At 46.0% G+C, this 27720-nt stretch overlaps 13 protein-coding genes across 13 annotated transcripts; 4 read left to right on the forward strand and 9 right to left on the reverse strand.

Annotated features, from left to right (window-relative positions):
* Positions 1 to 285: 285 nt before the first annotated feature.
* On the reverse strand, positions 286 to 971 carry N7473_010326 (uncharacterized protein; the record flags this gene model as incomplete). Its single annotated transcript, XM_057156265.1, has 2 exons — positions 286 to 514; positions 559 to 971. 2 exons carry the CDS (start codon positions 969 to 971, stop codon positions 286 to 288), a joined length of 642 nt encoding a protein of 213 aa, XP_057004920.1.
* Positions 972 to 1218: 247 nt separating this feature from the next.
* Positions 1219 to 1672, reverse strand: N7473_010327 (uncharacterized protein; the record flags this gene model as incomplete). The annotated part of the gene is made up of 2 exons (XM_057156266.1): positions 1219 to 1431; positions 1481 to 1672. 2 exons carry the CDS (start codon positions 1670 to 1672, stop codon positions 1219 to 1221), a joined length of 405 nt encoding a protein of 134 aa, XP_057004921.1.
* A 180-nt stretch (positions 1673 to 1852) lies between these two features.
* N7473_010328 (patatin-like phospholipase family protein) lies at positions 1853 to 5133 on the reverse strand (the record flags this gene model as incomplete). The annotated part of the gene is made up of 4 exons (XM_057156267.1): positions 1853 to 2778; positions 3093 to 3440; positions 3508 to 4065; positions 4113 to 5133. 4 exons carry the CDS (start codon positions 5131 to 5133, stop codon positions 1853 to 1855), a joined length of 2853 nt encoding a protein of 950 aa, XP_057004922.1.
* A 2599-nt stretch (positions 5134 to 7732) lies between these two features.
* On the forward strand, positions 7733 to 8497 carry N7473_010329 (uncharacterized protein; the record flags this gene model as incomplete). Its single annotated transcript, XM_057156268.1, has 2 exons — positions 7733 to 7783; positions 7841 to 8497. 2 exons carry the CDS (start codon positions 7733 to 7735, stop codon positions 8495 to 8497), a joined length of 708 nt encoding a protein of 235 aa, XP_057004923.1.
* A 2139-nt stretch (positions 8498 to 10636) lies between these two features.
* Positions 10637 to 11736, forward strand: N7473_010330 (uncharacterized protein). Its single transcript, XM_057156269.1, has 3 exons — positions 10637 to 11007; positions 11078 to 11214; positions 11272 to 11736. Exons 1-3 carry the CDS (start codon positions 10834 to 10836, stop codon positions 11621 to 11623), a joined length of 663 nt encoding a protein of 220 aa, XP_057004924.1. The 5' UTR covers positions 10637 to 10833; the 3' UTR covers positions 11624 to 11736.
* A 234-nt stretch (positions 11737 to 11970) lies between these two features.
* Positions 11971 to 12186, reverse strand: N7473_010331 (uncharacterized protein; the record flags this gene model as incomplete). Its single annotated transcript, XM_057156270.1, has 1 exon — positions 11971 to 12186. The coding sequence occupies one exon, from the start codon at positions 12184 to 12186 to the stop codon at positions 11971 to 11973; it is 216 nt and encodes a 71-aa protein (XP_057004925.1).
* Positions 12187 to 14326: 2140 nt separating this feature from the next.
* Positions 14327 to 14738, forward strand: N7473_010332 (uncharacterized protein; the record flags this gene model as incomplete). The annotated part of the gene is made up of 2 exons (XM_057156271.1): positions 14327 to 14365; positions 14415 to 14738. 2 exons carry the CDS (start codon positions 14327 to 14329, stop codon positions 14736 to 14738), a joined length of 363 nt encoding a protein of 120 aa, XP_057004926.1.
* Positions 14739 to 15466: 728 nt separating this feature from the next.
* Positions 15467 to 17274, forward strand: N7473_010333 (uncharacterized protein; the record flags this gene model as incomplete). The annotated part of the gene is made up of 2 exons (XM_057156272.1): positions 15467 to 15599; positions 15785 to 17274. 2 exons carry the CDS (start codon positions 15467 to 15469, stop codon positions 17272 to 17274), a joined length of 1623 nt encoding a protein of 540 aa, XP_057004927.1.
* A 244-nt stretch (positions 17275 to 17518) lies between these two features.
* Positions 17519 to 20212, reverse strand: N7473_010334 (uncharacterized protein; the record flags this gene model as incomplete). Its single annotated transcript, XM_057156273.1, has 3 exons — positions 17519 to 18647; positions 18703 to 19829; positions 19883 to 20212. 3 exons carry the CDS (start codon positions 20210 to 20212, stop codon positions 17519 to 17521), a joined length of 2586 nt encoding a protein of 861 aa, XP_057004928.1.
* Positions 20213 to 20942: 730 nt separating this feature from the next.
* N7473_010335 (uncharacterized protein) lies at positions 20943 to 21371 on the reverse strand (the record flags this gene model as incomplete). Its single annotated transcript, XM_057156274.1, has 2 exons — positions 20943 to 21281; positions 21330 to 21371. 2 exons carry the CDS (start codon positions 21369 to 21371, stop codon positions 20943 to 20945), a joined length of 381 nt encoding a protein of 126 aa, XP_057004929.1.
* Positions 21372 to 21642: 271 nt separating this feature from the next.
* Positions 21643 to 24269, reverse strand: N7473_010336 (uncharacterized protein; the record flags this gene model as incomplete). The annotated part of the gene is made up of 2 exons (XM_057156275.1): positions 21643 to 22729; positions 23511 to 24269. 2 exons carry the CDS (start codon positions 24267 to 24269, stop codon positions 22271 to 22273), a joined length of 1218 nt encoding a protein of 405 aa, XP_057004930.1. The 3' UTR covers positions 21643 to 22270.
* Positions 24270 to 25377: 1108 nt separating this feature from the next.
* On the reverse strand, positions 25378 to 25986 carry N7473_010337 (uncharacterized protein; the record flags this gene model as incomplete). The annotated part of the gene is made up of 1 exon (XM_057156276.1): positions 25378 to 25986. One exon carries the CDS (start codon positions 25984 to 25986, stop codon positions 25378 to 25380), a length of 609 nt encoding a protein of 202 aa, XP_057004931.1.
* A 1096-nt stretch (positions 25987 to 27082) lies between these two features.
* On the reverse strand, positions 27083 to 27714 carry N7473_010338 (uncharacterized protein; the record flags this gene model as incomplete). The annotated part of the gene is made up of 3 exons (XM_057156277.1): positions 27083 to 27114; positions 27169 to 27357; positions 27423 to 27714. The coding sequence occupies 3 exons, from the start codon at positions 27712 to 27714 to the stop codon at positions 27083 to 27085; spliced, it is 513 nt and encodes a 170-aa protein (XP_057004932.1).
* Between the last annotated feature and the right edge of the window lie 6 nt (positions 27715 to 27720).

The raw sequence follows: 27720 nt of genomic DNA on the forward strand, positions 1-27720 counted from the left end.
AGGGATCCGTTATGGTGGTTGCGGGAATTTATATGGTGCCTACAGGGGCACGGTTTGGTGATTGCAGGCGTACGTTTCGTTGGTCATAGCGACCCGCTTTATTCTGACATTTGATCCCCGCTACTAGGTACAATTTCTATTGGCAATTATACTGTAGAAAATTGAAAGTGATATCTCGATTTTTTCAAGTCTCATTATGCAAGAAAGTTCCGAGTCTCGGGCAAATTGACAGAAACAAGGCTGTCTGGATCAAAACGAATCTTCATTTGCGAAACATTGCAGCATCTAAGAATGAAGGAAATGATGACGTGCACTATGAATTTCATCGTGCTCTCGCTTTACCTCTTCAAGCTTGACAAGCTTGTACACTATCAATAAAAAAAATGAAGATGCAACGGAAAGACTGGACACAATCACCGTCAGAAGAGCCATAATTGACCAGTCACCTCCATGCCCAGTGTAAAGGCTGACCATGGTGGTTAGAAGACCAGCGGATGAATTGAGAAGAGTTGGCCTAGTAGTGTAATCTCAGTGAGGGATCCTAATATAAGAGAATACACAGAAGGCAGGGCGGAGAGGACATTCGTTACATACATGAATATACGATTGATGAGCCATATATAGTTGCTCCTATACTCATAGTAAAGCCGACCCAGGAGTGCCAATCCCACGACAAAGAAAACACTCGCCAGCGCAAGTAGTGGGGGATTTTGGATGCTCTTGAGGATAATTTCTCCCGCTTCGTTATCTGACAATGTATTGTGGAGGGTGTCTGATTTTTGAAGAGATGTGAACGTGCCAGGAATTACAAGATAACCTGCAAGTAAAACCCAATGAGCTCCACTTGCCAGCAGATTATATTGCCATGGTGCCTTGTCGGCTTCGAGGATCATTCGAACGTAGCGTGTCTCCAAGGGCTCATATGATATCCCGCCTTCTGGATCAACCCGGGGGGAGAAAGTAGAACCCATAGTTAAGACGTTGCTACGTGAGACCTTTGCGGATACTGCTTTCTTTTTGTATTCCCTGCCAAGACCTTTCTCAGGTGCCCAAACAGTCTAAGCCATATCTGTGGAAGCCGTCTTGAATCCATTTTACGCAAGCACCAAAAGGTCCTCGTCATATAATTGGGATCAATACGACGTCGAAGGAGTCAGCGTGCCATAATCTACCCTAATTGCGTAACATGATAGAATCATATATAAAATGCGATGAAACTTAGATTTCTGTCTCGTTGCTGCTATTTGTCTCATCCTGAATGTCGAGATACCTTAATTCCACCGCTTTATGGAGATCCTCAAGAGTAGCATATAGCTCATGCCTTGCGGCAAAATACTCCTTGAGCCTTTGAGGTTCGCGAGGTGGGATACATATGCCTTTCATGTCATCGAAAGTTTTGCGGATTAGCCTTGGCTCAGTGTAAAGCGTCTCCTGTTGAATTCTTAGCAAAACTCTATAATTGAACTCCTGGGAAACTTACGAGTAATTCATCCCTAGGTGGCCATGAGGGGTTGTAGGAGGAATTGTAGACATAATTCTCTCGGTCGTGAACGATAAGCAGGTAAACTTCTGCGCCACAAATTTCCGAAAGCTGGTGAGCTTTCTCCTTGAGGGTCCTGCATCTCTTTTGAAATGTAACGCGGGGGTTTCTCTGCGAGTCAGGGCCACCCATCGTAGACTGAACGAGCCTAGAACTTGAAACCTGGCAGAGATGTGACTTAGGCTATAAGAATTTGAATCTGATATGAATGGGCAACAAAGGAAGTAGCCATTATTTATATTTTATGGGCTACTCAAAATCTATTCTCTGGAGGCTCCAGGGATTATTCAATATCCACATCTGATTCGTGACTCAAACTTGGGTGCGTTTTCTAGAGCCGGGGTCTCTGGATTGCCAGGATTCGGCGACCCTTCTTTTGTTTCTAGTGACACTTTTGTTGACATCACAGTCCGGGCACGGTTTGCGACATGGCGAACCATGATCTCTGTGGCCGAATGATGACTGCAAACCTTGTCTCGAAGCAAAGGTAGCCACACTTTCGGGAAAGCCAGATATTTTCCACCTTTTCTTTGTCTGTGACTGCATGTAGACATTAACAGTATAGTCCAAATGGCGAGTCAAGAACGAGATTGGATGATTGTAACAACCACATGAAGCACATAGACTGTCCATCCCCCCGAATACATCAATTAGTCCGCCGTCTGAGACATAACTAAGGCCTTCTGGGTAAAGATTTTCCAAGGCAAGGATGATCTCTCGGGCTGGGCCTTTACAACGCACTGACCCGGGGCACCAAAACGGCACATTTGTTTGCTCTGGTAACGAGCTAATTTGGAGAAAGAACCTAGAGATCAACAACGTGGTTGCCGCGTCCCGGGCCATCCGTGCGCTTCCGGGCTGGAGAAGTACAAGGTCACGATAATCATTCATGGCCCCCACCGCGTCAATCGCCTGTGGTGTATTTGCCAATGAGACATCTAAGCGATGACAGTCACCTCTGACTGACTCGCTCAGCCTCCCTACCCAATTCTTCCACTCGGTGTCTGTGTCCATTGTAGACATCCATGCGTCGAAACCCCTGCGAATAAAACTGTCACGAAAGACGTGGCGAAAATGAGGGATCTGCTCATTTGAAGGGGCTTTTCCGGTTCCCATCGATATCATCCGTATGGATCCCATGAACAGGGGCCATATTTGGTTAGAAACCTGGCTCGCGACCTCCCCAGCAAAGTTGTGTTTCAATCCACCATCCTGAAAGGAACCAACACCCTCAAAATCTACAGGGGTAAAAAAGCTTGCGAACCAATCATTTAGTGAACTAAGAGAAGCTAATGCATGGGATGAACTTACAAAGGAGCGGCTGCTGTGGCACGCCCACTATGTTTTTGCCTGTTAGCGTAGTTTCGCCTCCAACCACGTAATGGGGAAAAACGTACGCTTTGCACACGCTAGGCTCGTTTCGTATGTCGTCGGGGCGCATTATGCGGTGCCCTAGGAGTGTCAGTAAAAGCACATCACATAGTCACGTATAACTTGCCATATTTGTCCTTCGAGTCCTCGGATATGTTGAAATTCCCAATGACAAATGCACTTGTGTCCCTAGAAATACTCGTTGCAATTACTCCCACCTTCAGACCGGACCGTCTATGACCCGGAAGACGTTCCCGTGTAGCACCAAAAAGACGGCGATTTTCTCCAAACGCGCTCTTCAGAGCGGCATCGAAGACCTGAGAGTCATAACAACTATCGTGTAGAAGCCACTGAATCCATTTAACCAGTTCACCTAGTAGCGACTTGTAGCCCGAGACGTGGAAAAGCAGCGGGGGCAAAATCGACCGTCGTCTCTGCCTGAAAATTTGGTTCGCCAGTGTATTGAATCGTTCGGAGCATTCTGCAACATCCCACAACATTGCAAACAATCCCAGAGCAATAAGCCCCCCTAATATCCTATAATCAGATTTGCTATGCCAATAAATTGGGGTCCTAAAAGTTTGATTTTGACTGACCTGAGCTTGTGCCGATAGCGAGGTCCACCACATTGTGGATGGTCGAAGGCTGCAAATGCTCCTGCACAAGAAGAAGGTATTCCAAAGGTATAACGCCTCTGACCCCTCCCCCATCGAGTGCAAGGATAGAAGGGCTCATGGTTGGTGGAAGAACATCCACGATGAGAGGCTTTCGGTAGAGGCAGTAAAGACAGCCTGTGACCGTAAATTGGTACTCTAACCCCGCCACCGGTTCGCCATAGACCTGGGCACAGCGATCGCAAAATGTATGACCGCAGTCTAAAACATGTTGCGCGCTATGCAGGAGGCAGAACAGACAGATGAGATTACTCCGTAAACAACTTAGTTGACCGCTCTGAGATTCGAGTTGCTGTTTTCGTAGGTCTGCCACGTTTATCAAACCTCCGGAGAAAAGGTCGAACTGTTCAGAGAAATGTCTCTCGATTAGATTTGTCTGTTCTTCTGGGCATAAGCCCGACCAAGTTTCTTGAACTTTTCCATGCGCCTGAATCAGGATCTTGCGGTACAGGGATCCGAAAACATCACGGGGATTTGTTGCTACAACTGTTAGGTTCATTAACATAGAGAGAGTATTCCTAACATACCAAACATTCCTGGTACGTAATGATCCATGAAAAGGGCCGATGCAATAGATGGAGCTAACTCATCCGAAGATAAGCGCGCGCGATCGGCGATCTCAAGATAGTGTACGAGGTTTGATTCCGTGCTCGGACTTACCGGGCGATCCCTTCGCGTGGCTTTCACCACATCGAAAGCATTCCGGTTGTCGAGAGTATGGTGAAACGCTGATTGGAACAGCGCTTGAAAGTGAGTAGCATTTGGACGAGCATGATGTACCTGTCGAAGGAAAGATATTTCCGTTACTTCGTCGGTGATATAGGCTTTGATCCGCAGATAGTTCGCCGTTTCTGATAAACCGCCCTTGTGTAGACCAATGAAGGAAACCTTGGAGAACAGTTCAGACAAGTCTTTGTACCCATTTTTTTGAAGATACTCGTAGAACACGCTGTCGAATGATCTTTCAAGATTCTTATTTGTGGCTCCAGTCCCATATATAACAACCAATCTCGGCAAAAGTGTCCTAGGTAGGGAAGATGCCGAACCCAGTTCCATGCAGTTAACCAGGAACTCCTCGACCATTCTCATATTTGAAGTGTCATCAATGAAAATACATACCACATCCGCGAACAGAAAAACAAGCCGTGACCACAGTACTTGCAGCAGTCTGCCCGCAGAATAGTTATCCCACGACACGGGTTGGCCCATTCCAGCGTCGAGTTTCAATTTGGGATGGAAGCGTTCCCCCTCCATAATGTCACCGTCCGCCAAAAGAACGGGCTCTCGACTTTCGAAGGAGGCGACATCGTATCTAAGCTGGATCATTGATTTCGAAACATGTCTCTTGATATTGTTCTGGTTATACAACCGCTGAAGGGCGTGATCTTTAGTTTGCCTGCCCAGAAAGACACATAACGATGGGTACTGGTTTTGGGGGTCAGGCAACTGGTTGACCACATTTGGCAGGCGACCGTGATCTAGGACAGCTAAACTGGAATCCTCTCGGACACCGATATCAAACCAGCCGATATCTATCGTATTCTGCATTGTGTGAGACACATGAAATGGAATCTCTTTTCTTTCTTATTGAGAGTGATGGGCAATGTATTTAAGCTCCAGTTTACCCCTTCATTTTACGGATTGTTTCATAGCTAGGGTGATAATGGAGTCTGGACTCACGATACCGTGACTATAGGCCACCGTGAAAGGGTGATCACTTCTTAACCCCCTGACACTAATACATCTACCCACCCCACGCTCACCCTATTCTCACCCACTCTCACCCACTCTCACCCACTCATCGCTCGTCCTACGTCAATGTACTTTTGTTATGAATGAATATAAATATTGGTGGTGGCAAATGGCAACCAGAAAATCCTTGCCACAGTGCCTGTTCTAGTTCAGTATCTAGTTTGACTATGCGGCCAATCAAATAATACGGACTTCCAACACAGGCTCCTGTTGGTACGGAGTGCGCTCAAGTGATGGGACATATTAAATGGCCTCTGCAACTAGAGGTTGCTTTTACATTCTTCAATCATGACTTTTCCTGGTAGCACAGGCCCCCACGAGGCCCCGATGCGTTGTCCTTCTATGCATGAAATATCGACAACCAGTCAAATCCTGTCGTACTTTCCACAACTTAATGAAAATGAAAGTGCAGTTACAGACAACTCCGTCCTGAATATTGATGAACTCTTGCATGATGATGACTTGCAACTTCCTGATGTCGCATCTCATACGTATCAGGATCCATCAGAGGCCTATATGGCGGAGGGACTCTGCAGAAATCCCGTCAAAACCTTTCAGCACAACGGGTAAGCAAAGATAACCTTTGCCCTCTGATTGTTGAGATGGGTGCTGTCGTTCTAACCACACGTGAACGCAAGTTACTCTTCAATCCCGATGCCCGGCTTAAATGAAACAAAGTTTGACTTTTCCCAAACGGCCGAACGTTTACTTCTCCAGATGGAGCAGTTCACATTCACGATTCACCAATACGGCGATTCGGCGAACGAATTGGAGTCAAAGATAAACGCATGTACAAACTCCATTGGCCGCATTGAGCAACATGTGAACGCTATAGCTCATCAGGTGGATAATATGGAAAACCAGCTAGGTAGCATGCTAGGTGGCATGAACCATCAGCTTGATGATGTGAACGAAAAGATGGTAAGCCTCGATCTCAAGCTCAAAACTCTGGATGGTTACTTGTTAGAGATTGTAAAGCGTGAGAAGGATATGATGAGAGATTTTTGTGATTTTCCCAAAAGATAGCTATCCATCAATCAACACATATCACACCGCTAGAGTAACACTTGCGTAAGGAAACCAAAGACCCAAGACATATTCATTTGATATACATATAACTGCCTTACTATATCCTTAACAACTCCCACAACTTAGTAGGCTATTTCAACTAGCCAAAGTCCATCTTAACAAACAACGATCTTATGGCCTTCATGTTCTAGAAGTAACCCCCCTCTACTTTCCCTGATTCTGACTGCCAGAGGTCCAAGTATTGCCGCTCTGATTCATGCAGTCGTGCTGTAGCCTGAGAAAGTGCGTCTTCCAGTGAATTGAAAACAGCATACATCCGTTCCTGAAGCTGCAATAAAATTTGTTTGGTCTCTTTGTGCCATTGAAGCTCTGCCTTGAGATAACTCATTTCATATGCGAAGTCCTCCATTCGGGTCTTCAAATCGGGAGAAGACCTCTTCGCACGCTGCAATCGGGAAGGTAGTCTCTCGAGATTGGATGAAGTCCCTCCAAGGCATAAGATTTGATGGTCTGCCGGTGTTATGTCCTCAGAGATAGGCTCAAGGCGCTCAATTGGATACCGACTCATTGTAAATAAGGCAGAGACTGCGGATCACTTGGATGGATAAAGGGCTTAGGAAGTTATGCCACAGCCCTACTACCCGGGAACGGGATTGTATTGTATTACTTGGATGCTAGACCACCTTTTTTCATCGCACCCGATGACGCAAGCGAAAGCGAGCACCGGAGAGGGGGGCAACTTGTATCTAAGTCGGAAAATGGAGCCAGTGCAAACAATAGAGCTATCAATAAATGGCAAATCATTGCGTCTAGATGTCCGCACCACTTATGTTTCTGCCCGGGGGTGGGCCTACTGTGTTCCAAATCAAGGAACAAAAAATGTAAAATGGATATGTACGTTTGTCTACGCGGTGACTCCTTAGCAAACGGTGCACTGACAAATATAGGGAAGCCATGGGCGCATAGTAAAAAGCCAATGGCGAACAAGAGCAACTGTTGGGATCTACGCTTCTATCCTTTTTTGAGAGAAAAAAGACCGAAAAGGAAAGTCAAGGAAAGGGAAGAAAAAGAAATTGAAGGAACGGAAAGGAAATCCAATCGGTTCTAAGAGCTTGGGCGTTTGCCCTACCTCTACACTAGCTGCGACACCATTCTGGTGACCGCGCGACAGGTTAGTATTGCGAGACCTGTTTTCCAGTACCCAACATGCACCATGAGTCAGAATAGCGACACCCAGATGGTATCCTAGTCCCTGTGAACAGTAAGGCCAAGGTACGTTGGATACTGGGTATATGGATCTCGCTGCATCCTCTCAAATTGACGAATACAACGAAGGAAATCGCCCAAGGTGCTATTACATGTGGACATGTCTCTCCGATTTACGGGAGCCTTCCCCTCCGAAGAAGAGGCGCGTCAGGTAAAGCAGGAAACCATTATATTGTCTACAACTAATAACCTTACAACTTATTTTTAGAAGAGCACACAGGCTGTGGACGATGACCAAAATATATTTACCTGCATCGAAGCTCTACTGCGCCAAGAGCAGCAATCAAAGCACTACCAAGACCAGTTGGAATTCAAAATCAATAGCGATGTGGTAGAGTTTCAACGCTCCCGTGCCCATACCCTGCAGTTACAGAGGGTGGTTTGCGGACTCCAGTATCAAAGATCGCAGCTCGAGACCTCATTGGCCCACATGGCAGAGGCCTGTCGGGTTATGGCCCGAGATTTAGGGTTTGAAAAGGAGAAAGTACAGGAACTCGAGTCTCGTCTCGCTCAGGTTCCAAGCATTGAATATCTGCTGCAGCACTTGGCCCCCGGAGAGCGCCAGCGCGAACAGGTCAATGGTGAAGGGCTGAACGGTCATCTTTTGCTTGAAAATCAACACCAACGAGAATTGATCTCAAGTCTGGAATCCATCGTTCGGGAGCGCGAAGAAGCGATACGAGAGCTGAAATCTAGGCCTCTAGAGATGATGCAAGAGCTTCGATTGGCGAGTTTCGGCCAGCATCACCCAGGTGGATTAAGTCCAGATGAGATGAGCAAGGGTATGTCGGAACAGTCAAGCGTTGAGATCATCACGGAAAGACCTTTGTCCTTTACTCAAGAAGCCAAGGAATTTTGTACATAACCTTTTGCAAGGAATACTGCACAGATAGTGTCTCCTATTATTTTCGCTTACAACGTTATTGGATATCAAGCAACAGGAGTGTACGGACCTGCTAATGCCGACAAGGACTAGTTTGTCTCTTTGCAAAGACCATCTTCAACTGATCGGCAAAAGTACCTCGACTATGTAAGCGGATGTTTTGTAGACTTGGCGAACTTTTGTCCCTAAACGGTCCCTATTTCCAGCGCTAGACTCGTGATCCTTGGCTTACTTTAGGAGAGCTCGGAAGACCTATTCCTGGGCCGTCGTGAAGGCTCAAGAACCCGTTTGTCTATGGGACTGTGCCTGAAATCTGATTGCGGACCTACATACAGTGGGCGTTATTAGGGCCAGGTCTGGCCAGCATTTCTTGAAAGGTTAAGCGGGGGCAGATTGAAAAACTGCGCAATATGACTGCATACTATTTCAGAGGGAGCAAGGAGATTGCGATCGGCGCGTTCTTCTGGGGGGGCTCGTGGTAATCTGACTGTGCTCCGGTTAGTGCGATCAGCTATGCCGCCGCATTATTGGACAAACGACCCTACAGACTGTTTGACTTTCAGACTTTGTCTTTAATTCGTTGTGGCTTACCTAGCCCCTGCTGGAAACTTGGAGATCTTCGGTGGCCATTACCGACTAATACAGTCAACACAGGTACATAGTCCGGTCGAAATGCAATCTATACCTTGTTAAAGGGGCTAGATGGAGTAAAACTTTTGGAAAATTACCATGTGGTTATTTGGTATGCAAGTTCCGGCGGTTCCGGCTTTACTGTTGGCGACTTAACACCTTTGAGGATGTCCTAGGAATCGGTCGTTTGATGATTCCTTTGCGGTTAGGTTATCCGTTTGCAATTCGCACTATTGTAGGCCCACCACCTTCCCTTTGAGTTCTTACTACATATCCGCGTTATGACCAAGTCCCACGTTCCGGGCTCCCCGAGCGCTATACGGCGTTACTGGGGATTTCGGAAGCATATTAATCTAGTACATTAATGTAAATTGGCGCGTATTTTAGGGTTCTGGGAGGATTACTGGGCCGTCCCGACGGCTTAGCTTAGGTATTCGTCCTTTCGTCATGTGACGAGATAGGCACTATGCCTTCTATGCCTTTGAATAACATCATTTAGAAAGAATACGAATATCGTTTAAGCTTGGACCTTCCTAGCCGCTAAGTCCAAAAGTGGAGGGATGAAACCAGCGTTGCGCTCCGACAGCACTTGATTTATAGTTGTCTGCCAGTCTAATCTCACGCTTATCAGAGATATTTCGAATGTAGCGGGATTAGCGCGGTTACTTAGCTTGCTGTTTAGTGTGATCTCAAGCGTTCAAGTTGGATCTGCCGTGAGAGTGTGACTGGCGTGACCTCGCCAGGATGTCAATGACTATCACCAACAGCGCCTAATTCCCAGTCAAGATTGGCCCCAGCGGTATCGCTCTCTCCATCAGTCCAAAAATAGATGATTGTTAAAGCGGGGAAGGGCCACGGAACGTACTCATAGTCCGAAGAGCATACATGAGATGGAGTCTACATGTAGCGGGCAGCTCGAATCTTGGAAGACAAAGCGTACGACACTAACCTATCCCGGAGGGTGTGACCGTGATCGTCCGTGCATTTGTTCGGCAAAATATGGCCACGGAGAGTGTGATTACTGTTGATACGTGTCTGTAACAAATTACCCCAAGGCACACTAGCCTTCCTTCCGGAACCCCCACTAGCGGGCTAGGCCCAGTCGCCTCAAGATCACACCCCTATAGCCAACCATACTAATAAATGCCTGTTGTGGAGACATACCAGGAGCCTCTTGATTTGCAAGCAGACAAGGACCTCTAGTCTCTAAAACATCTCAGAAAAGAAAGGAAATACTACAAGTATTAATCATTTGAGGATATGCGTAGACGTAAATGGCTATTCTCGAAATCCCCTGTACAGCCATCTCAATACTCAGTATTTTCAGCTATCACTTGTCGCATCAATACCTATATGATGATTAGTACTGTAATGACGTGTTATTACCCTGTGGAGCAGGTCCAAGACCAGGACATCATCCGTCAAGCCACCGGACCCTCGAAATATCAAATACAAGGAATGTCGCAGCACCAAAACAATGTCGCAGCACCAGAACGTTGTCGCAGCACCAGAACGATGTCGCAACACCAACACAGTTTTGCTCTTGTAGTAGTAAAGGTGGGGTTTTACGTCATATAACGTCTTAAATCAAAGGAGATGAATTATGAATTACCAGCGGAGCAACCTTGGTCAACTTCTCTTTATTCTGTGTACGCCTCTGCTTCAGACCTGAACAATACAGATGCGAGATGGGCCCCTTTTTTTTTATTTTGCTTCAGCGAGGGATGATTACTTGGAAATCGCAGACCACGATGTTTCTCGCTACCTGGTTCTGTTTGGCGACAATCGGTGCGTCGCAGATGGCGAATTTATTACTGCCGGGTTTTCAGGGGCATTCACTTGAAGCTAGTATCAAAGAGAGGGTAAGTCCAGTATACTGTACAGAATACTCGTTTTACTTTTATTTTTTTGACACATGCCGACTTCATACAGAATCTGAGTGTCACAACTTATATTGTGATTTGCCCCAAGACTATAAGAGCATCGGAGTGTGGGATACCGGGGGAGGGCATGACGGTCATCGCTGCGCCGACATTCGCAGAGTTAAGACATTCAAATAACGTCAACAAGTGAGGGACACTTCACCAGTCTATAGCCACTTTCTAATGAATATAACTGCTGTATAGTACCGCATCTTTATCCTGCCACATTGATGGTACAACCTACGCATCCTGTCATGCACGGCAAACAATCTCTGTACAGGCTACGTTAGCGCCGAAAGACCTGAATTGGATGAATATACCGGTTATCTCAACGACCGAGGAGGCTATATATGCTCCTCTATCTTTACCAACTGCGATAGCAAGCAAAATAACCACAGAGACGTCATCAGTTTCCCGTCCAACTGCTATGCAGAAGCCAACAGCCGAAAATATGGGAATCTCTAGAAGTATTATATCTCAGGCATTGTATCGTATCTCAGCTTCAATGGTGTTGTTTTCTATGGGTTATATCCTATTGCTTGCTTTTCTGGATTGAGACATTATCCCTTCGAACTTATCTAGCCTCCTAAGATCGCGGCGATGCCCCTCGGCTAAGTTGGCAATCTGGCTTCCGGGGTGTCGTTTCTATGATCTGACAATGCATATAGCCATTAAACCATTTTCAATACACAGTTCTTCTTTTCCTTTGCTCATTTCACAGGATTCACAGTTCATTGTTGTGTACCTTACAGCCGTACTCGCTTCTCTACTGCAAATACTACTGATCCAACCAGAACTAGAGAAGTATTATATATGACCTAGTTGGGCTACTTCATCAGTTAACGAATTATCCCTCACGCAGTGATCCTTTAATATCATCATTCTCCCTGACCTCCGATTCCCTCAGTAATTTGCAAGTGGTAATGCGGCACTGCCAGCGAGGTGGAGGCATATATCATGAGTATCGCTCACAGCTCTATGGATTTCCTGGAACTCGCGGTTGTGAACCCAGAATTTCCATTCCTTCTTAGTCCACGCGACCTTCCTATCAAGAAAAACCTGCAGATTCTTGACTTTGAGGATCAGACTCATCTCCTCTTCGAACGAGGTGCACCCCATAGTTGCCAAACAAGATTGACAGAGTGTGTATATGTTGATGCGTCGCTTAGCAGGGAGAATGTGAGACCACATGATTGTAAAAGAAGATCCCGGGTCATATGGGACAAATTTGATGTTTAGCTTCTGGTTCCCAGACAGTGTGCATAATGCACATGACCAGAATACCCTTCCTTTCATTCTAAAATGTATTAGATATCCATCACCAATTTCCACGAGATTTTAGAACTCACCTTCACGATGTTGATTAGGATGGTCTGTAGGTTTTGTGGATTCATCAGGCGCAAAATGAAAGTGTAGTGCTGAAGAACAATAATAGTGGCCTGATTATATAGTCAACTGGGTCCCTATAGTGACTAGCTTGCTCTAGGATTCTGAGACATAGTCGCACAGGTGGGGCGCTATCAATTCGGCTTTATTATGGGCTAGTAAGCACACCCAAAATATAACGGCAGCTACTGTGTTATATTCAGGAGATAAATATCTGACTTCAAAATTTTGAAGTAACAAAATTAATCCGAACAACCATCCAACGAAATGGGAAATGGCGAATCTAACAGACCTCCCATTTGAAATCTTAGAACTCATTGCATCGAACCTGAGCAAATACGCAATGAAATCATTCTCGCTGGTTAGCAGAAAATGCCGAGCAGTGAGCGAACCCCATATGTTCAGAACGATCGAGATTACATACTCGGAGTTTGACTTCACCGTGCTAGAGGAATTATCAAGGTCTCCTCTGGCAGCATATGTGAAGATTCTCCACTACGATGCCTCGGAGCTATTTGATCCAGGTATGTCACACATGCCCAAACTGAAGGTTGTATCCCATGCTTACACCCACCCACAGTCATCCAGAACTGGGATTATTTCACCTCTTGCGTATATACTCCAAAGGAGTATGCAAAAGACTACACAGACTTTTGTTGGAATCTCAGAGGCAACAGCTTTGCTTATAAAGAAATCTATGCTTATTTTCAAGGCCTTATTGTCGACCAGCAGGCTATCATGGAGGAAAGGAAAGATATCCGTGCCTTTATGGAAAGTCTCCCTCGCCTGATAAAGCTAGAGTGCATCAGGTTGTCATTTACTGGGGAGCAGGAAAATCAGCTGCTATGGTTTTCGAATCGACTATTTATTGACAGCTGGAACTCGTTTGCGATCCACTTTGAAGCAGTTCTGAGAGGTATGACAGCAGCGAAGTGGAATGGGCTGACTATTCAGACTTTGGAGATACATGGGATGCCTTTCAGATCAACCCATGAATCTTCGAGTATTCTAGAGATTGCGGAACAAGGTCTGGCTCGCGTCAGAAACTTCAAGTTGGTCAACAGCCCGGGCTTATTGGACCTGATGTCTGCTGTGCCTTTGCCGTGCCTACAGAGATTCGAAATCACAGACTGTTGGCTCCTTGGCTCTAAATTGATTTCGTTCCTTGAGGCTCATGGTGGAAATGTGCAGCACGTGGATTTCCATAGAATAAGTTTGTTCTATGAAAGGTTCAGCCCGGGTCCTCGCTCGTCAGATTGTGCGAGCACATTTTGGGAAGTTGTCACCGAGACCGGGAATACTGTCAAGGTTGAAAGCCTAGTAATAGTTCCTGTAAAATACCACTAGCTTGAAGGGGACCAGTCTTTTTTCTCTGGTGGACACGTCGGCCAGCTCAAAGTGAATTTTCTAAGACCTTCTTAAAGTCGATAGCTCTGTTAGTTTCCTAAGGATCGTACTGTAACAAAACCACCAAATGGTGCCGTCGGGCCCGGACAGTCCTAAACTGACTGATGAGCTGGTCTCAAATCCTATAAAAAGGCCAGCGACCTCTGGATAATTTTCACTTTACAAACAAAATGGATGGACAACTTGCGTCGCTTGGGAATAAGAAGCGGGCTTCTTGGAGGGCTACCTGCAGGAATCGTCTCTCTCAGCACATATGTCATTGCCATTAACCCAATTGTCTTTCGTTTATTCGCTGACATCTCGGATAGGGGAGACGCTTGGTATTGAAGTGCAACCATCTGATGTGCGATTAAAATCAGAAGAAGATACGCCTTACAGATGGCAGATAGATGATCCGGCTCTTGAACCACTGTTCCAGAAGCATTTGAGTAAACACTCAGTCGGGACTTACATGCTGCTTCACAAGATGGTAGGCCAGAGCTTCCAGGCGGTCCGACCTGATAAGGTAATTGATTACTATTTGAATTCAGAGTCGGTATCACTGAAAATTCCAGATCTTGAAAAAGCAGGAGGACCTCGATCTCATCGCACAACTACAAGTTGAGAACATCAGTCTCGCTGGGAAACTACGAGTAGCCGAAGAAGAAGCGCACCGATATGAACAGGCTGTGACAGAAGCAAATGATAAGATTAACTGTCAAAGGTCTGTAATAGAGGAGTCCCGGATTGCTATCCAACGTCACGAGCAGGATATATTGAATTGGATGTCTCTTTGTGAATGGTACCAGACGAAATGTCTTCAGTGCTCTAGCGTGCTGGACCAGATGAGTGCATTTTTGCAAGGCAATATGCCTGCTGCATCAGAGGTAGGTACGTGACGTACTACTCAAACAGGAGAGTTATTGTATCTAGTTTCCTAGCAGACGTACAGGCCGAGCTAGTACAAGAATAAGACACATTTACCCACAGCTTACTACAGTAGCATATCAATGGTGTGGATTGAATACAAATTCGTGATATGTATCTCTCAGTCATTGATTTCAATAATTCTTACTGTATCAGCGGATACGGAAGTGTTGAGTTATTGTCCCATATATTTGCGTACGTGACATCCTGCAACGGCCTTTAGCTCCTGCAACGCCCTTTAGGTCTTGCGACACTCTTTAGGTCCTGCGACACTCTTTAGGTCCTGCGACACTCTTTAGGTCCTGCGACACTCTTTAGGTCCTGCGACACTCTTTAGGTCCTGCGACACTCTTTAGGTCCTGCGACACTCTTTAGGTCCTGCGACACTCTTTAGGTCCTGCGACACTCTTTAGGTCCTGCGACACTCTTTAGGTCCTGCGACACTCTATTGGTCCTGCGACACTCTATTGGTCCTGCGACACTCTATTGGTCCTGCGACACTCTATTGGTCCTGCGACACTCTGTTGGACCAGTATCATTCGTCTGTCCTGTATCACTCTTCTTGGTCGGTGATTATAGTTACCGCTTTCGGGATTCGTAAGCGTAGCATTCGCTCAATTGTGGTAAACATATAAAACAACGTTTCTCGCACTACAAAGCTACCACAATATTGATATGCCCCTGAAATTTCAATTCAAGCATGCCGAATAAAGGAAAAAAGAAGGCCCAGAAGGCCAAAAAGAGCGCACGCGATATCCAAACACCTGTATCCGACCGAGAGAACAGCGTTGATTCTGGAAAGGCCATATCAAGCGAGAGAGAGGATCTCCAAAGTACGTGCATATTTGCCTCATCCAATTTCACTTCCATTATTGAACGTTCGCAGCCACGAAAGGTAAAAGGGGCGATCTCAGGGTTAGGTATGCAAGGAGCCCAACCCGAGAAGGAGATTTTGCCTCCAATGCAGGAGATCATGATTCAGACAATGTAACAGATCATGATTCAGACAATGTAACAGATCTGGAGTTGAATGATGCTTCTGATGGAGATAGACCAATTGAGGAGGAGCCAAATCCTCTGAGTGCTTGGGTGAAAGATGTTATTTACAGCGAAACATCGAAACAGTCAGAGAGAATGGTTGAAGAGTTTTTCACTGCCAAAGAGCCTGCCTACGACGAATGCAAAGCGTTCTTTGACAGACTCAATCAGCTTATCCGAGGTACCAATGAGCAAAACGGTGTCACGGACGTCGAGACGGGTGCTATTAACCCGACTTACTATAACAAACTATGCCAGACTTGGCAGCAATCAGCAAATAAAGCTGTCGAAGATCAATCACCGGAGGAATTTTGGTCTGCTTTCAATCAAACTCGCGATCTGATAAAGATTTTCAACAAAAGGCATCATCTCCCAAAAGCCTGGAATATTAGCCAGGAATGGGCAGAACAAATGATTGGGACCCAGAATCCGAGAACAGGGGATACCGAGTCTACCGCTACTAGCGATGATGGTCAATCTACCCTGACCGATCAGCAGGCGATGAACGAAAGACTTGGAGTCAGTTCCGATATTGAGTCTGATGATGACAACCAGACGGGACTTGATGCCCTTGAATCGAGAACCATGAAGCAGCAACGCCGACTTACATCAGCCAAAGTTCTATATTGGTGGCCTAAAGGCACTGGTTCTCAGATCTTTGTGCGATATGGAGACCGGAACACACCTATTTATCGGATTCGAGCTGGGTCTCACGAGAGCTACAGTCCTCATATGGTCGAACGTGTCCTGACACAAACACGTGGCAACGCTAAAATATCCGGCACAAAAAATGGCCTGCCAGAGGAATTCTGGAAATACAAACGCAAAGATGTAGAGAACATCCTTGGCGTTGGTTGGAAGATCGAAGACGATGATGAAGAGGGCTTCAATCCTCTTGATCTACTACGGCCTGCAAAGGGTGCTTCCTATCCACACACGCGCGCACTTGTGAAATGGAAAGATGGTGTGACAACATTGGAAGGACGTTCATTCATTCGTCGTATTTCCACTGGCTCGTCACTAGACGGCGATCGAATGATATATCAGAAAGCCGAAGAACTCGAGACAGCTTACCGTGAGCGACATGGGCTAGAGGATATCGTCGATGACGACTACGATGAGGAAGACAGCGATATAGAAGTCAGTCATGGTAGGAGATATCGAAGCGAGCCTGCGCGCTACTCAAAGTCGGCCAAGGGCAAGTCTAGAGGTCATTACCGCCATGATTCTAGTGAATACAGTGACTCTGAAAGCGATGCAGTCGCGCAGTCACACAACAGCCGGTACAGGAGACACCGCAGTGAGCCCAGTCGCCGTCCAAGGGGGCCCACAGGCAGGGCAAATTCGGCAACTCAGAAAGATGACGCATTGATTAAAAAACTAGAAAGAGAGATCCAGCGATTAAAGGTGGGAAGGTCGGAGTCCCCCAGAGATCACCGAAGATCGCATGGTCGTGAACGCACAATTTAAATACGACCTTGAGCTGATTGGTTGTTGCCCGTGCCATGCTGTTGCCGCTCACGTGAGCTGGATACTGTGGGATCGAAGCTTTGATTTTCCCTGTTTATGCGTTTATACAAGAGCAGGCCTCTTATAAATCTGAAATTGCGTTATTCAAATTGTAACAAATTGCTTCATGGACCAAATAACTTCCAGTATGTATTCTGTGCACAAACCGATTTAAACAAGTACAGTCTGTCTGCACAACATCATCTTACTCCCGGGTGTGGTTTCGCCACATGTCTGCATACCGACCATTTAGTTCTAGAAGCTCAGCGTGTGTTCCTCTTTCGACCACTCGGCCCTCGTGCAGGACTAGGATACAGTCTGCACCTGTTATTGTGCTAAGCCGATGGGCAATCACTAGTATGGTGCGGTCATAGGAGAATGTCTTCAGGGACCTCTGAATAAAGGTTTCGGAACCAGCATCAAGGGCAGATGTTGCTTCATCCAAAAGGATAATACGGGTGTTTTTGAGGATTGTGCGTGCAATAGCCACGCGTTGCTTCTCGCCACCACTAAGCCGTAGGCCGAGGTCTCCCACTTTGGAATCGTAGCCATCGGGGAATGCCATTATCTTGTCGTGAATACCAGCAGCGCGGCAAGCGTTATGGACCTCCTCATCGGTGGCATTCTGGTTCGCGTACTTTAGGTTGTACATCAGGGACTCGTTGAAGAGTGCTAGATGTTGTGGCACTATACTAACGTGCCTGCGAATAGAATCCCCAGTGAGGTCCCGCACATCATATCCGTCAACATGAACACTGCCATCTGCGGGGTTGTAGAACCGATACAAGATCTGGAAGATGGTCGATTTACCAACTCCAGACTCTCCAACTAGGGCTGTAGTGGTCCCTGGCTTGCAAGTGAATGTAAGTCCATTAAAGAGAACCTTTCTGTCATCGTAGAAAAATTTGACATTCTGAAACCGGATCTCTCCTTTGCAGGCAACTAACGGCGTAGCAAGCTTGCTATCCACCACTGTTGACTGTTCTCGGAAGAGTTCCAATATACGCTCAGCATTAATCAAAGACGATTGGATAGAGAGGTAAAAGGAACCGAAATATCCCAGTGGGCCCTGGAGCTGTGCCATATACATCAACAGGGTCACGAACAAACCCACAGGTTTCTGAACAGTGGACACCTGGTACGCAGCAATAAAGCAAGTGCAGAGTAAACTAGTCATCAGGACGGTGTTTTGGACAGTATTCAGTACTGTGCTGCGCAAAGATGAATAGTACTCGGTTTTCTGATAATCGCTAACAGCGGTGCGGTATCGATGAAACTCATGTTGCTCTGCATTGAAAAGCTTCACTGTTTGGTATGCAACCACCGATTCATTTCTAGCCCTCGTTAGCGTATTTGACATTAAGTTTTTGAGCTTCCTTTGCAACTCACTTAACAGCATCCTCGTGTCGCGATGCATTGGCCATTTCTCTCCTGGTTTGGGCTCTCCAGAGGCTCATGCGAATAGTGACATAAATATAGCTGAAAGATGATATTCCGACGACCAGAGCGTAGTAGGCATCAAAAGCAATCAGAAAGTAGCCTATCGCGATGAACAAGTCGAATAGAGTGGGAAAGAATTCAAAGACGACCTGTTCTAGAAGCCCAGTGACCGATTTGCCTTTGTTCAATGCCGATAACACTTCTCCCGTTTCTTTATTCAAATGAAAGTCCAAGCCGAGGTTGTGGACATGCTCAAAGGCAGATGTAGACAGCTCCATGCGAGAATATTGGCTCACCGGTATCCAAAGCGCGGAGCGTAGAGAACTTAAGCCTGTCTGCAGCCATCTACAGAAGACATAAAGTAAAATCCGTGGCCACACAACAGAGAGGGTGTGTGCTTCTTGTTGGCTTGCTAGGGCTGTTGTGATCACCCCAATTTGAATAGGGATCATCACATTGTTTATTCGCTGAACCACAAGCAAGAAGAGGCAAACCAGCGTCACAATCTTGAGTTCATGTGACTTTGATGGCCAGAGATAAGGGAGGAAAATTGAGTAGCCCATAACATACTTCCACCCGTTTCTAGAGGGAATTGTTGTGCAGTGGATGCGGGGATCCTGTGGTTGAGAAGCTGTAGGCAACGAGCGGCCGTGTACTGGCTCGAGAATCGGGCTGTTGATATGGTTGTCCCCGGGGGAAGATTCCAGCAGCCTAGTAGTCTCTGTAGCTCCATTGAACGGGTCATGTGAACTTTGAATTTCGCTTGCAAGCAGACCTGACTTGCTGGCGTAAAGCAGGATCAGAGCGGCAAGAGTCACGATGCGGACACCGTTTGAGACAATTTTCATAATTTCCCATGAGTTTATGCCTTTCAGAACAGGGCCTCCTAAAGGATCTCCTATTGCTCGTTCACGATGGGGGGAGCAGTACAAGACCAAGGAAGTGCAGAGAATGGCCACTTCGGTAAGGATAGCGACAGACCAACATGTCAATTGAGTAGCTGTTGGGTACGAGGGGGTCTCGATCAAGGAGATAAGAAGGATTATATAGAAAAATGTAGACCCGGTAATATAGATCTGTGATGTTAGCTTCAAGAACTCACAAATCATCGAAGGCTGTACCTGCATACCACGACGGATTGCCCGCACCACCACTGCTCAGAACGGGCGATCACCACATGGGTAACACAAACTGCCGCTTCTGCGAAATATGTTGCGAGTAAAGCCACTGACAGCCCGTTAAAGACTCCTTTTGTAATAGGTGAGAAGCTCTTTTTCTTGTAAGCGGCACTTGTCCCGTTGGTGCACTGTGGAAGTTGGCGGCTACCAGTACCATCCTTTAGCTTGATTGCCGCTGTGGTGGTAGTGAACACTTGAGCTGCGCAAAAACCAAAGACAAGGAGAATTGGCGAGAATGTGTGCAGAGACTCTAGGATTTTCTGGGGTGCATGCTGTTCCATGATGCGTAGCCAAATCCTTAGAATCCACGGAAAGAGAAGTTTGTTCAGAAATCTTGGTCCACTTTGCCAATTATGCGGGAAACGGAATATGAGTCAATGACAATTTCACGGAATACTGTAAAGGACTTCATGTATGCCCTAGGGAAAAGGACAGAGAATCGAATAAAATAGAAAGATATTTGAAGCAAGATCGCTGGAGACTCAGTCGAAGCTCTGCATGAACACTAATGTGACGAGAACGAAGCCCCTGCAGTCGACTATTACCAGTACGGCTGAATCTGATCGGCTGACCGTAGTTGGAGGATTCGGTTGTTCTAGGCTTTTGGGTGTAGGTCAGTGCTGACTGTCGGGAGCATATAGCGAGGCCCAACCTTGCCGTCCTAAAGAGGAATGGTTGAGATCAATTACCTTCCTCTAAACATTCAAAAATACAAACGGTCTATTGAGAAGGTTTATTTAAACATATATGGGGTTGGTACAATACCATTCAAGTCCGGGCATTTCATCTTAATAAAGGCCTTAGAGCCGGATGGCGTTGGTAGACTTGCCGAATTTTCTAAGCGGGCAAAGCAGGGAAAGAGGAACTGCATAGCTACAGAGTATTTAATCCACTTGACGCGTAAGAGATGCAGAATATCCGAAAGGAGTAAAGTTCAGATCAAACACCCTCTGTGATCACGAAGAGGACTTTTGGCATCCCAACCGCTTGCAGCGGTTCAGCAGCGAAAAATTACATGAGCCCAAACTCTGCTATTGCATCCTCGGCCCCATCCATATCCTTTACCTCGTTATACTTCAAAGTCTTCGTATCCGTGACCTTTGATCCTTCCCACCCGATGACAACCCGTAGCTCATCAATAACTGGCCCTGTGTCCTCAGGATCCCAACGGTAATAAGCCGAACAAACTTTGATCACCTTGGGCTGGCCGATTTTCCCACCCTCAATACTGGAAAAAATCATTCTTAGACTCCCTCCTGGTGGGCCATGGGCTATGATGTCGTTGCTTTCGTGCTCGTGCGTTGCGTTAAATGCCGGGCAGAAGGGCTCACTTCCATCGTGGACGATACGCTGTTCTGTCTTAATGTGGGCCGATTCTGAATAGACAATTGCACTTACATCTAACAAACCGAAGCACTGGAGAAATGACCAAAGCCCCATCTTAGCTGGGGGTGATTGAGAAACCGACTATCTGCTGCAACTTAGATGACCCCCGTAGCTGGCCGGTTGGAAGGTCGGGCTTTTAAGTACGACACCTAGATAAAGGGGCAATCTCATGCATGCCCAGAATGATGTCGATCCGTTGCAAATCCTGAAGTTTGTAGACCACTGGCTGTCTAGAGCTTAGGGATCTGATCTATACCGTTTCAGGCATGTTACGCGACAGCTACTCTCAGCATCCTGGACCTTTTCTACACACCATTCCCAACCACCATTATGTCTCATATCACGGCGGAAAGTATATTGGCTGATTTATCAGCTCAACTCAGTTCGTTCCTTTCGTTTCTCCAGGTTGATCTCTCTCCTATTATCTTGGCAGGTCCAGCGGGACCGGGATGGCCTCGCGCTGCCATGATAGAAGAGGGAGCGAATACAAATTGCTGGATACAGCGGCTCCAAGAAATCCATTATTGGACCAACTTGGCTACCAGGGAGCAAAGCTGGCTCCAGCGAACCGGACGGAGTGAGCCCACACCATGTTTGGGCTCTCATCGCCTAGGAACCATGACTACGTTCATTCGAGAGGAGGGATTACCTGACAACCATAACATCAAAAAGGCACTCCAGTATGGACGCAAATTGATGCGATTTGAATCAGAACTAGGGAGCGGAATTACCCTTCTTCTTATCCCAGTGCTCCCGTCTGTTCGCCGTCTATCCTTAGCCGAAGAAGCCAGGACTATAGAGATGATACGAGGCAGTGATTTTACCAACATCAAACATCAGGCGCAAACATTGTCTAGGTTGAGAATGAAATATCAACTAATGGATGGAACTTACACCAGTGAGCTGATTTTCCTAATTTCCACATTCTTGCCTGACTTTAAATCGATAGGAATCTACCGGGCGCGCGCAGATCCAGCGCGCCATGGGGTTCGCTTGGAGTAGATCTTCATGAAGGCAAATGCCTCGGATGCTGATGGTACATCCGTCCCCCATGGGTCTTCCGAAAACCCTTTCCAGACCAGGGAGCCTCCAGCTGGTAGTGATATCTCTATATTAAGTTCACCTCGCACGAACAGAATATCAATCGATCGCAAGTTAAAAGACTCCGTTGCGCCTCCTAGCCGTTCGCATTTGGTGCTCGAAAAGTGGTGAGACATGGGACAGAGCTTCACGGTCGCTGATATATTCTCCCCATTGTTTGAAAGAGCTCGGAAAACTGATACGCCATTTCGAGACGGGTGGGCAGCACCGGTGCCCAAATCGGTTGGGTGCTCGGATGAGTGGATGATGATCGGGCCTTGATGGACAAAAAAAGAAGGCCTCCCGATCACTTCTTCGATTATCGTATCAAACTTTCAAGTGTGTCAGCTATAGATATAGATGCTGTGGGATGAAAGAAAAACCTGTTCATTCTGAATCCCAAACTTCAAAAACTTCTCGCATGCATCATGATCCCCTCCTCCGTACACCAAATGCCGGTCTACATGATTTGGTTCCGATCGAAAATATCTTTCCACTTCCGTAACGATAGTATCGGATGGCGAGTTGGTTTGGATTTTGCTGTATCCCGTATTTTCCATAGCTGATCTTGAAGTTATATCGCCATCTGGCCTTTTTTGCGCCGAACTCATGACCGTGGTACAACAAGACCAGACGGATGAATAATTGCCCTGATCTGGCGGTATGTGTGGTTTCCTTTTCAAAGCAAATCGACGAGATTATCAAGGGCAGTTTAAGGGCAAATGTGAGGGGTCTTACTATCTGAACCGAGGTACTACGTTCCAGTTCGGATGCCTCTGAGGCCAAACAAAGAGTTAAAGCGTGGGTTTCATATCCTGAATTACATTATCAATCAGCCATATTGTCAAATCGAGGCTACTTCTTCACTTTAATAGGTTCAATATTCAATCCAATACCCAATAGTGGGAGCTGTAGTGGGCTTATCAACAAGAGCAACAAGAAAGGAATAAAGAGATAGAGATTTCATTCAACCAGCGCTATCATTCTTCGCGTCTGGCTATTGTGAACCTGTAAAAAGTCCGCTAAATTAGGCAGCCCCGCCTCCCTTAGGTTAGATAGCAACAAGTTGGAGAAAAGGAGGGAATTTTCGCTAAAATAATTGATACATTCAACCTTCTGGATAGCACGACGCTCTATGACGTCTATTCCCTGAAGATTAGTCTCCCTGACGTATTTGTAAGCTCCCTGGACAACTTCATCGGCAATTTTGATAACCCAGTCCAATTCTGGGCGTTTGGGAACTGATAGCGAGATGCGCTTCATGACCATTCCAAGTGTAGATATACTTTGGTCTGTCTGTCGGGTTGCAGCCTCAATAGCGCAGATCCATTGCTCGCTATTATCGCAGCTGTGGTACAATAGCCAATTCGTCTCCTTTACTCGATCATATCGAGCACTAACAACTAGTGGCGAGTCCATTCCATCTTGACTGCACGGTGGCCAGCATTCATGCTCCCAAAGCCAGTTGAATAGAGACTCCGGGTCGGGGTGATATAAGGCGACCCTATTCCAGGTTGACAAGGCGCGGTCTGTCATTGTAGATGCTAGATTGATTCCCCGATCCAGCATACGGCCCGCCAACTCATCAGTAGCAAACTGAGAGATAGAGACAAGGTGACATTGATCAAGAGTATGCGAAAGGTTTAGCTCTGGGTCGGACTCGAGTTTTGCCCAGCAAGTATTGAAAAGTTCTTGATTGCCGGCGGCCAGTTGAAAGATTTTTTCTGGGCAATACCCAGGTACGATATAGGCAGGATCAAGAATCTGCCCCGGGCTCATCATAGACAGCAGCTCCTGGGCGATATCAATTTTGTTTGCACATATTGCCAGGTAGGAAAGGCTCTGCCCTGCGAGGTTGTAGTAATTCGGCATTATAGCTCCAGCGCGAATGAGATCCATGAAACAATCGGAACATTCATATATACACAACGAAACAAGATCTGTGGGTGACTGTCCATGCCGTAGGCTATCGCGACAGGAAAATGCTTGTTCGTAGTTGGTATACAGATCCCAATGTATCAAAAGGAGTTCCCGCGACCACTTTAGGAATTGAGAAATTACGTGTCTCATTCCATACGAGATCAGACTATTATTTCGAAGGGATCTCAGGAGGTGTAATGCCTCGTGGAACTCAGACGCCTCTCGAAAAAGCAGTTTCTGGTATATTCCGCTGAGAAAGTCGTGGTTCAAATCATTGAGGCCTTTGAAGGAGCCATCTTGAACAGCTAGGAGGAACTCGATATCGTAATTATCCATATAATTGAATGTCACAATCCATAAATTGTAGGTGAGAGCAAATGATGGAAGTGCCTTCTGAGCCACTCTTTATATCAAATAGATAAATATCAAAAAATTCCTCTGGTCTAGCTAGAGTGTACAAATATATCTCTCGAATTAGGATGGCAATCGTTCGGCCAAATAATAACAACAGACTTGGTGAGACATTATTCAGTACGGTTTGGCTCGATCTAAGCCAGTATTCATCGCTTAGCAGGCCCATTGGCTATCACTGCACAAATCGTACTTTTTCTTATTCGTGAATCGGCTATTCAAAGCTTGCCATATCCGTTACGCGTTCACAAATGCCCCAAAATTAAACGGATATGCTTAGGTCGCTCCTCCAAGGCTAGCTATCTACGAATTGTCAATACTTATCAATACAGTATTCTTCATCAATGTTAGACTGGTTTTGAAAAGGCAAATACGAACGCTAGAGCCACTACAGTTTCTGTTGACACGCGATAGCATACCGGACCAAGCCGCACAAAAATGTCAGATGAGGAAAGTCTTATCTTCACTAATGCCGAGGTCAGTGATTGGTTTCATCTAAATTGCGATCTCATGGGATTTAACAGACATAAATTAGATTTTAGCCATCTAATTTACAGATAGAATATGTAGGATACATGTGTTCCAACTCTTAAGTGGGTTGATGACAGGCCCAAGCACTCCCCTCGTCTAGCTCTTCTTTCCAACTCTTTCAATACTCCGCCCCACCATTTTCATCATCATATGTATCTATTTTGCTGGTGGGTGTCATGTTGTGACGGGCTCTCAGATCCACTAAATCCCCCATTGGGCTTGTAGGATAGCGATTTTTACCCAGGGGCCGTCGCATCAAAATAACATCCAGAGCTACCGTTTCCGGACTGTACTCTCTGGAGGATTTCTTTTCTTCTCGAGCAAATACGCAGGACCAGACACCATCAGAATCATCGATTTTTCGATCATGAATCAAGAGATTAACATGCTCTTGTAGGATTCGGGATAAATTCTGGTATTGTTGTGCGGCCGAAATATTGAAAGCTCGTTCGCGCACCATTTGACGCATCTCGTCAATATTGGCAAACATATGAGTCCGTTCAACCTTGTACCATGTCGGCATGGCAGGAGGAAGCGGATCTGCCCTGAACATTGTGTATCCCTCAAGCACAATATTGGAGAAACTCATAGGCTGCAAGGACCGTCGAAATTGATTGTTTGACGCCGCCGGAGCTTCCCCCTTGAGTAGATTATAGTCCCGTGTCTGTGTGTTCTGGTCCGATTGGCTGTTACCAGTGCGTAGAGAAGGGACGGAAAAGGAAGCCATGTTCAAGAAAAACGATCTTCAGAAGTTTTTGAATACCACAAGTATCTTGTTAAGAGAGATTATCTGCATCGTCAACATAAAGTGGCTATTAGTTAGCTCTTTATACTGATAGTGATTTTGGCGAGATATTTTGCCAAGAAAATTATGCCTTGGCATCAGCTAGGTAATTCAGGGCTGCAAATTCTTCTGAAGTCGGTCACAGTGTTCAATTCTTATCTGGGTAATGTATTAAGCTTATTCTAAAGTCACGATGATCCTCTGGTAGAATGTAGTACCTAGTAATTTTTTAACGTAAAAATTGAGCACACAGCAGTTATGCGTCTAATACAAGGCCGCAGGTTGAATTTTGATTGAGGTCATCTTAAAATGTGTCTAGGATGTCTGGGTAATTGTAGTACATATCACCAAATTCCTCAAAATACGACGAGTATACGTTGTCTATAGTAGATGTATTTACCCAGATAATATACATGCATATCCAGCCGATCTTACTCCTATTTGTTCTTGACTCAGTAAGCTACTTTTATCAACGTGGTGACGAGGCCAATTAGAAATCAAGAAATGCGGCCCTGCCGGTCACAGTAGGATTTAGTCTTTTTTCTTCTTAACGTAAACAGTGAGTTTCCCTAGACTTCCCCCCAAGAGACGTCCTGCTCTCGTCTGAGAGTCAAGTATATGATTGGTCAAATCATTTCCATCTTTTTCCAAGAAAATTCCAAGTATAGAAGAGGATAATCCGGGAGGTGGCAGAAACCCCTTCACAACAAGCTTCACAACGACAAATACAGAGCTGATGATACGGTCATCATTCTGGTCCAAAATCTTTTCAACGATACTGTCAGGGGCATCTAATAAGCTCGCATTCAGTGTCTCGCATAGGTCTTCTTTCAATTCCCCCTCGCCAAATGAAGATATGCTTGCAGTGATGTACTCAACAACATCCTCAGCTCTGATTTGAAGTAGCGGCTTCTCCTTTCGGGAAACTTGATATCAGACGGAATCAGCTCGAGAACCTTAACATGAGTGTATTACCTACACCAGTCAATTATCATCTCCTCTAACTCACTAATGCCGTCCGCATGCGTCGGGTCTAACGCTAGGACTGGTCTTCCTTCCTCGGCCATGAATCTACATTGTTAGTACTTCCAGAAATATATATTCAATCACTAGACATTTACTTACAATGTTCTCCAATCCTCCAAATTTCGGACCCTTCACTAGGTCCTATATTATTATAGTAGCCAATTGGCTCGTGCTGGCTTTTTGTACGCGGCCTAGTAGGGACAGTAACACGGGGCGATTTTGCAGGGTTGATGGTACCGCTTGTCGAAGAAACCATTAATTGAGGATGAGCACGTTTACTGATGTTATCTGGAATACGGTTAGCATATCCAAGGAAGGGTATATCTATGAAATGAATTCCGGGGAGCGAATACCGCCGTAGACTGAAGGGGAAGCATAGCCAGGAACACTTGGATTCCGGGGCAGCAACTGGCTTGATAATGAAGTTGGAAGACTTGATTCTTGGATGGTATTCGGCTTTGATTTATATTCCAGAGCCTTAGGACGCGTGTATGAGGCGGTAGGATCAGGGGTTGGTTGCTGAGGATTTCTGTCTATCCCGTCCTCGTTAATAGGACAAGAGGTGCATCCAATTGGAGAGAATAATATTGACCAAGTGCAGGTCGAAAGTAGCGATTGGAGGCTGACGGCCGAGAAGCAGATCATTGGGGG

This window comes from Penicillium subrubescens (assembly GCF_028828155.1).
Source record: "Penicillium subrubescens strain IBT 31985 chromosome Unknown utg000007l_segment0_segment0, whole genome shotgun sequence".
NCBI lineage: Eukaryota > Fungi > Ascomycota > Eurotiomycetes > Eurotiales > Aspergillaceae > Penicillium > Penicillium subrubescens.

Coding starts and splice junctions, on each gene's coding strand:
- N7473_010330 (XM_057156269.1), top strand. CDS start 10,834: ATGGGCCCCTTTTTTTTTATTTTGCTTCAGCGAGGGATGATTACTTGG. Junction 11,008..11,077: donor AAGCTAGTATCAAAGAGAGG/GTAAGTCCAGTA, acceptor GACTTCATACAG/AATCTGAGTGTCACAACTTA. Junction 11,215..11,271: donor CATTCAAATAACGTCAACAA/GTGAGGGACACT, acceptor ACTGCTGTATAG/TACCGCATCTTTATCCTGCC.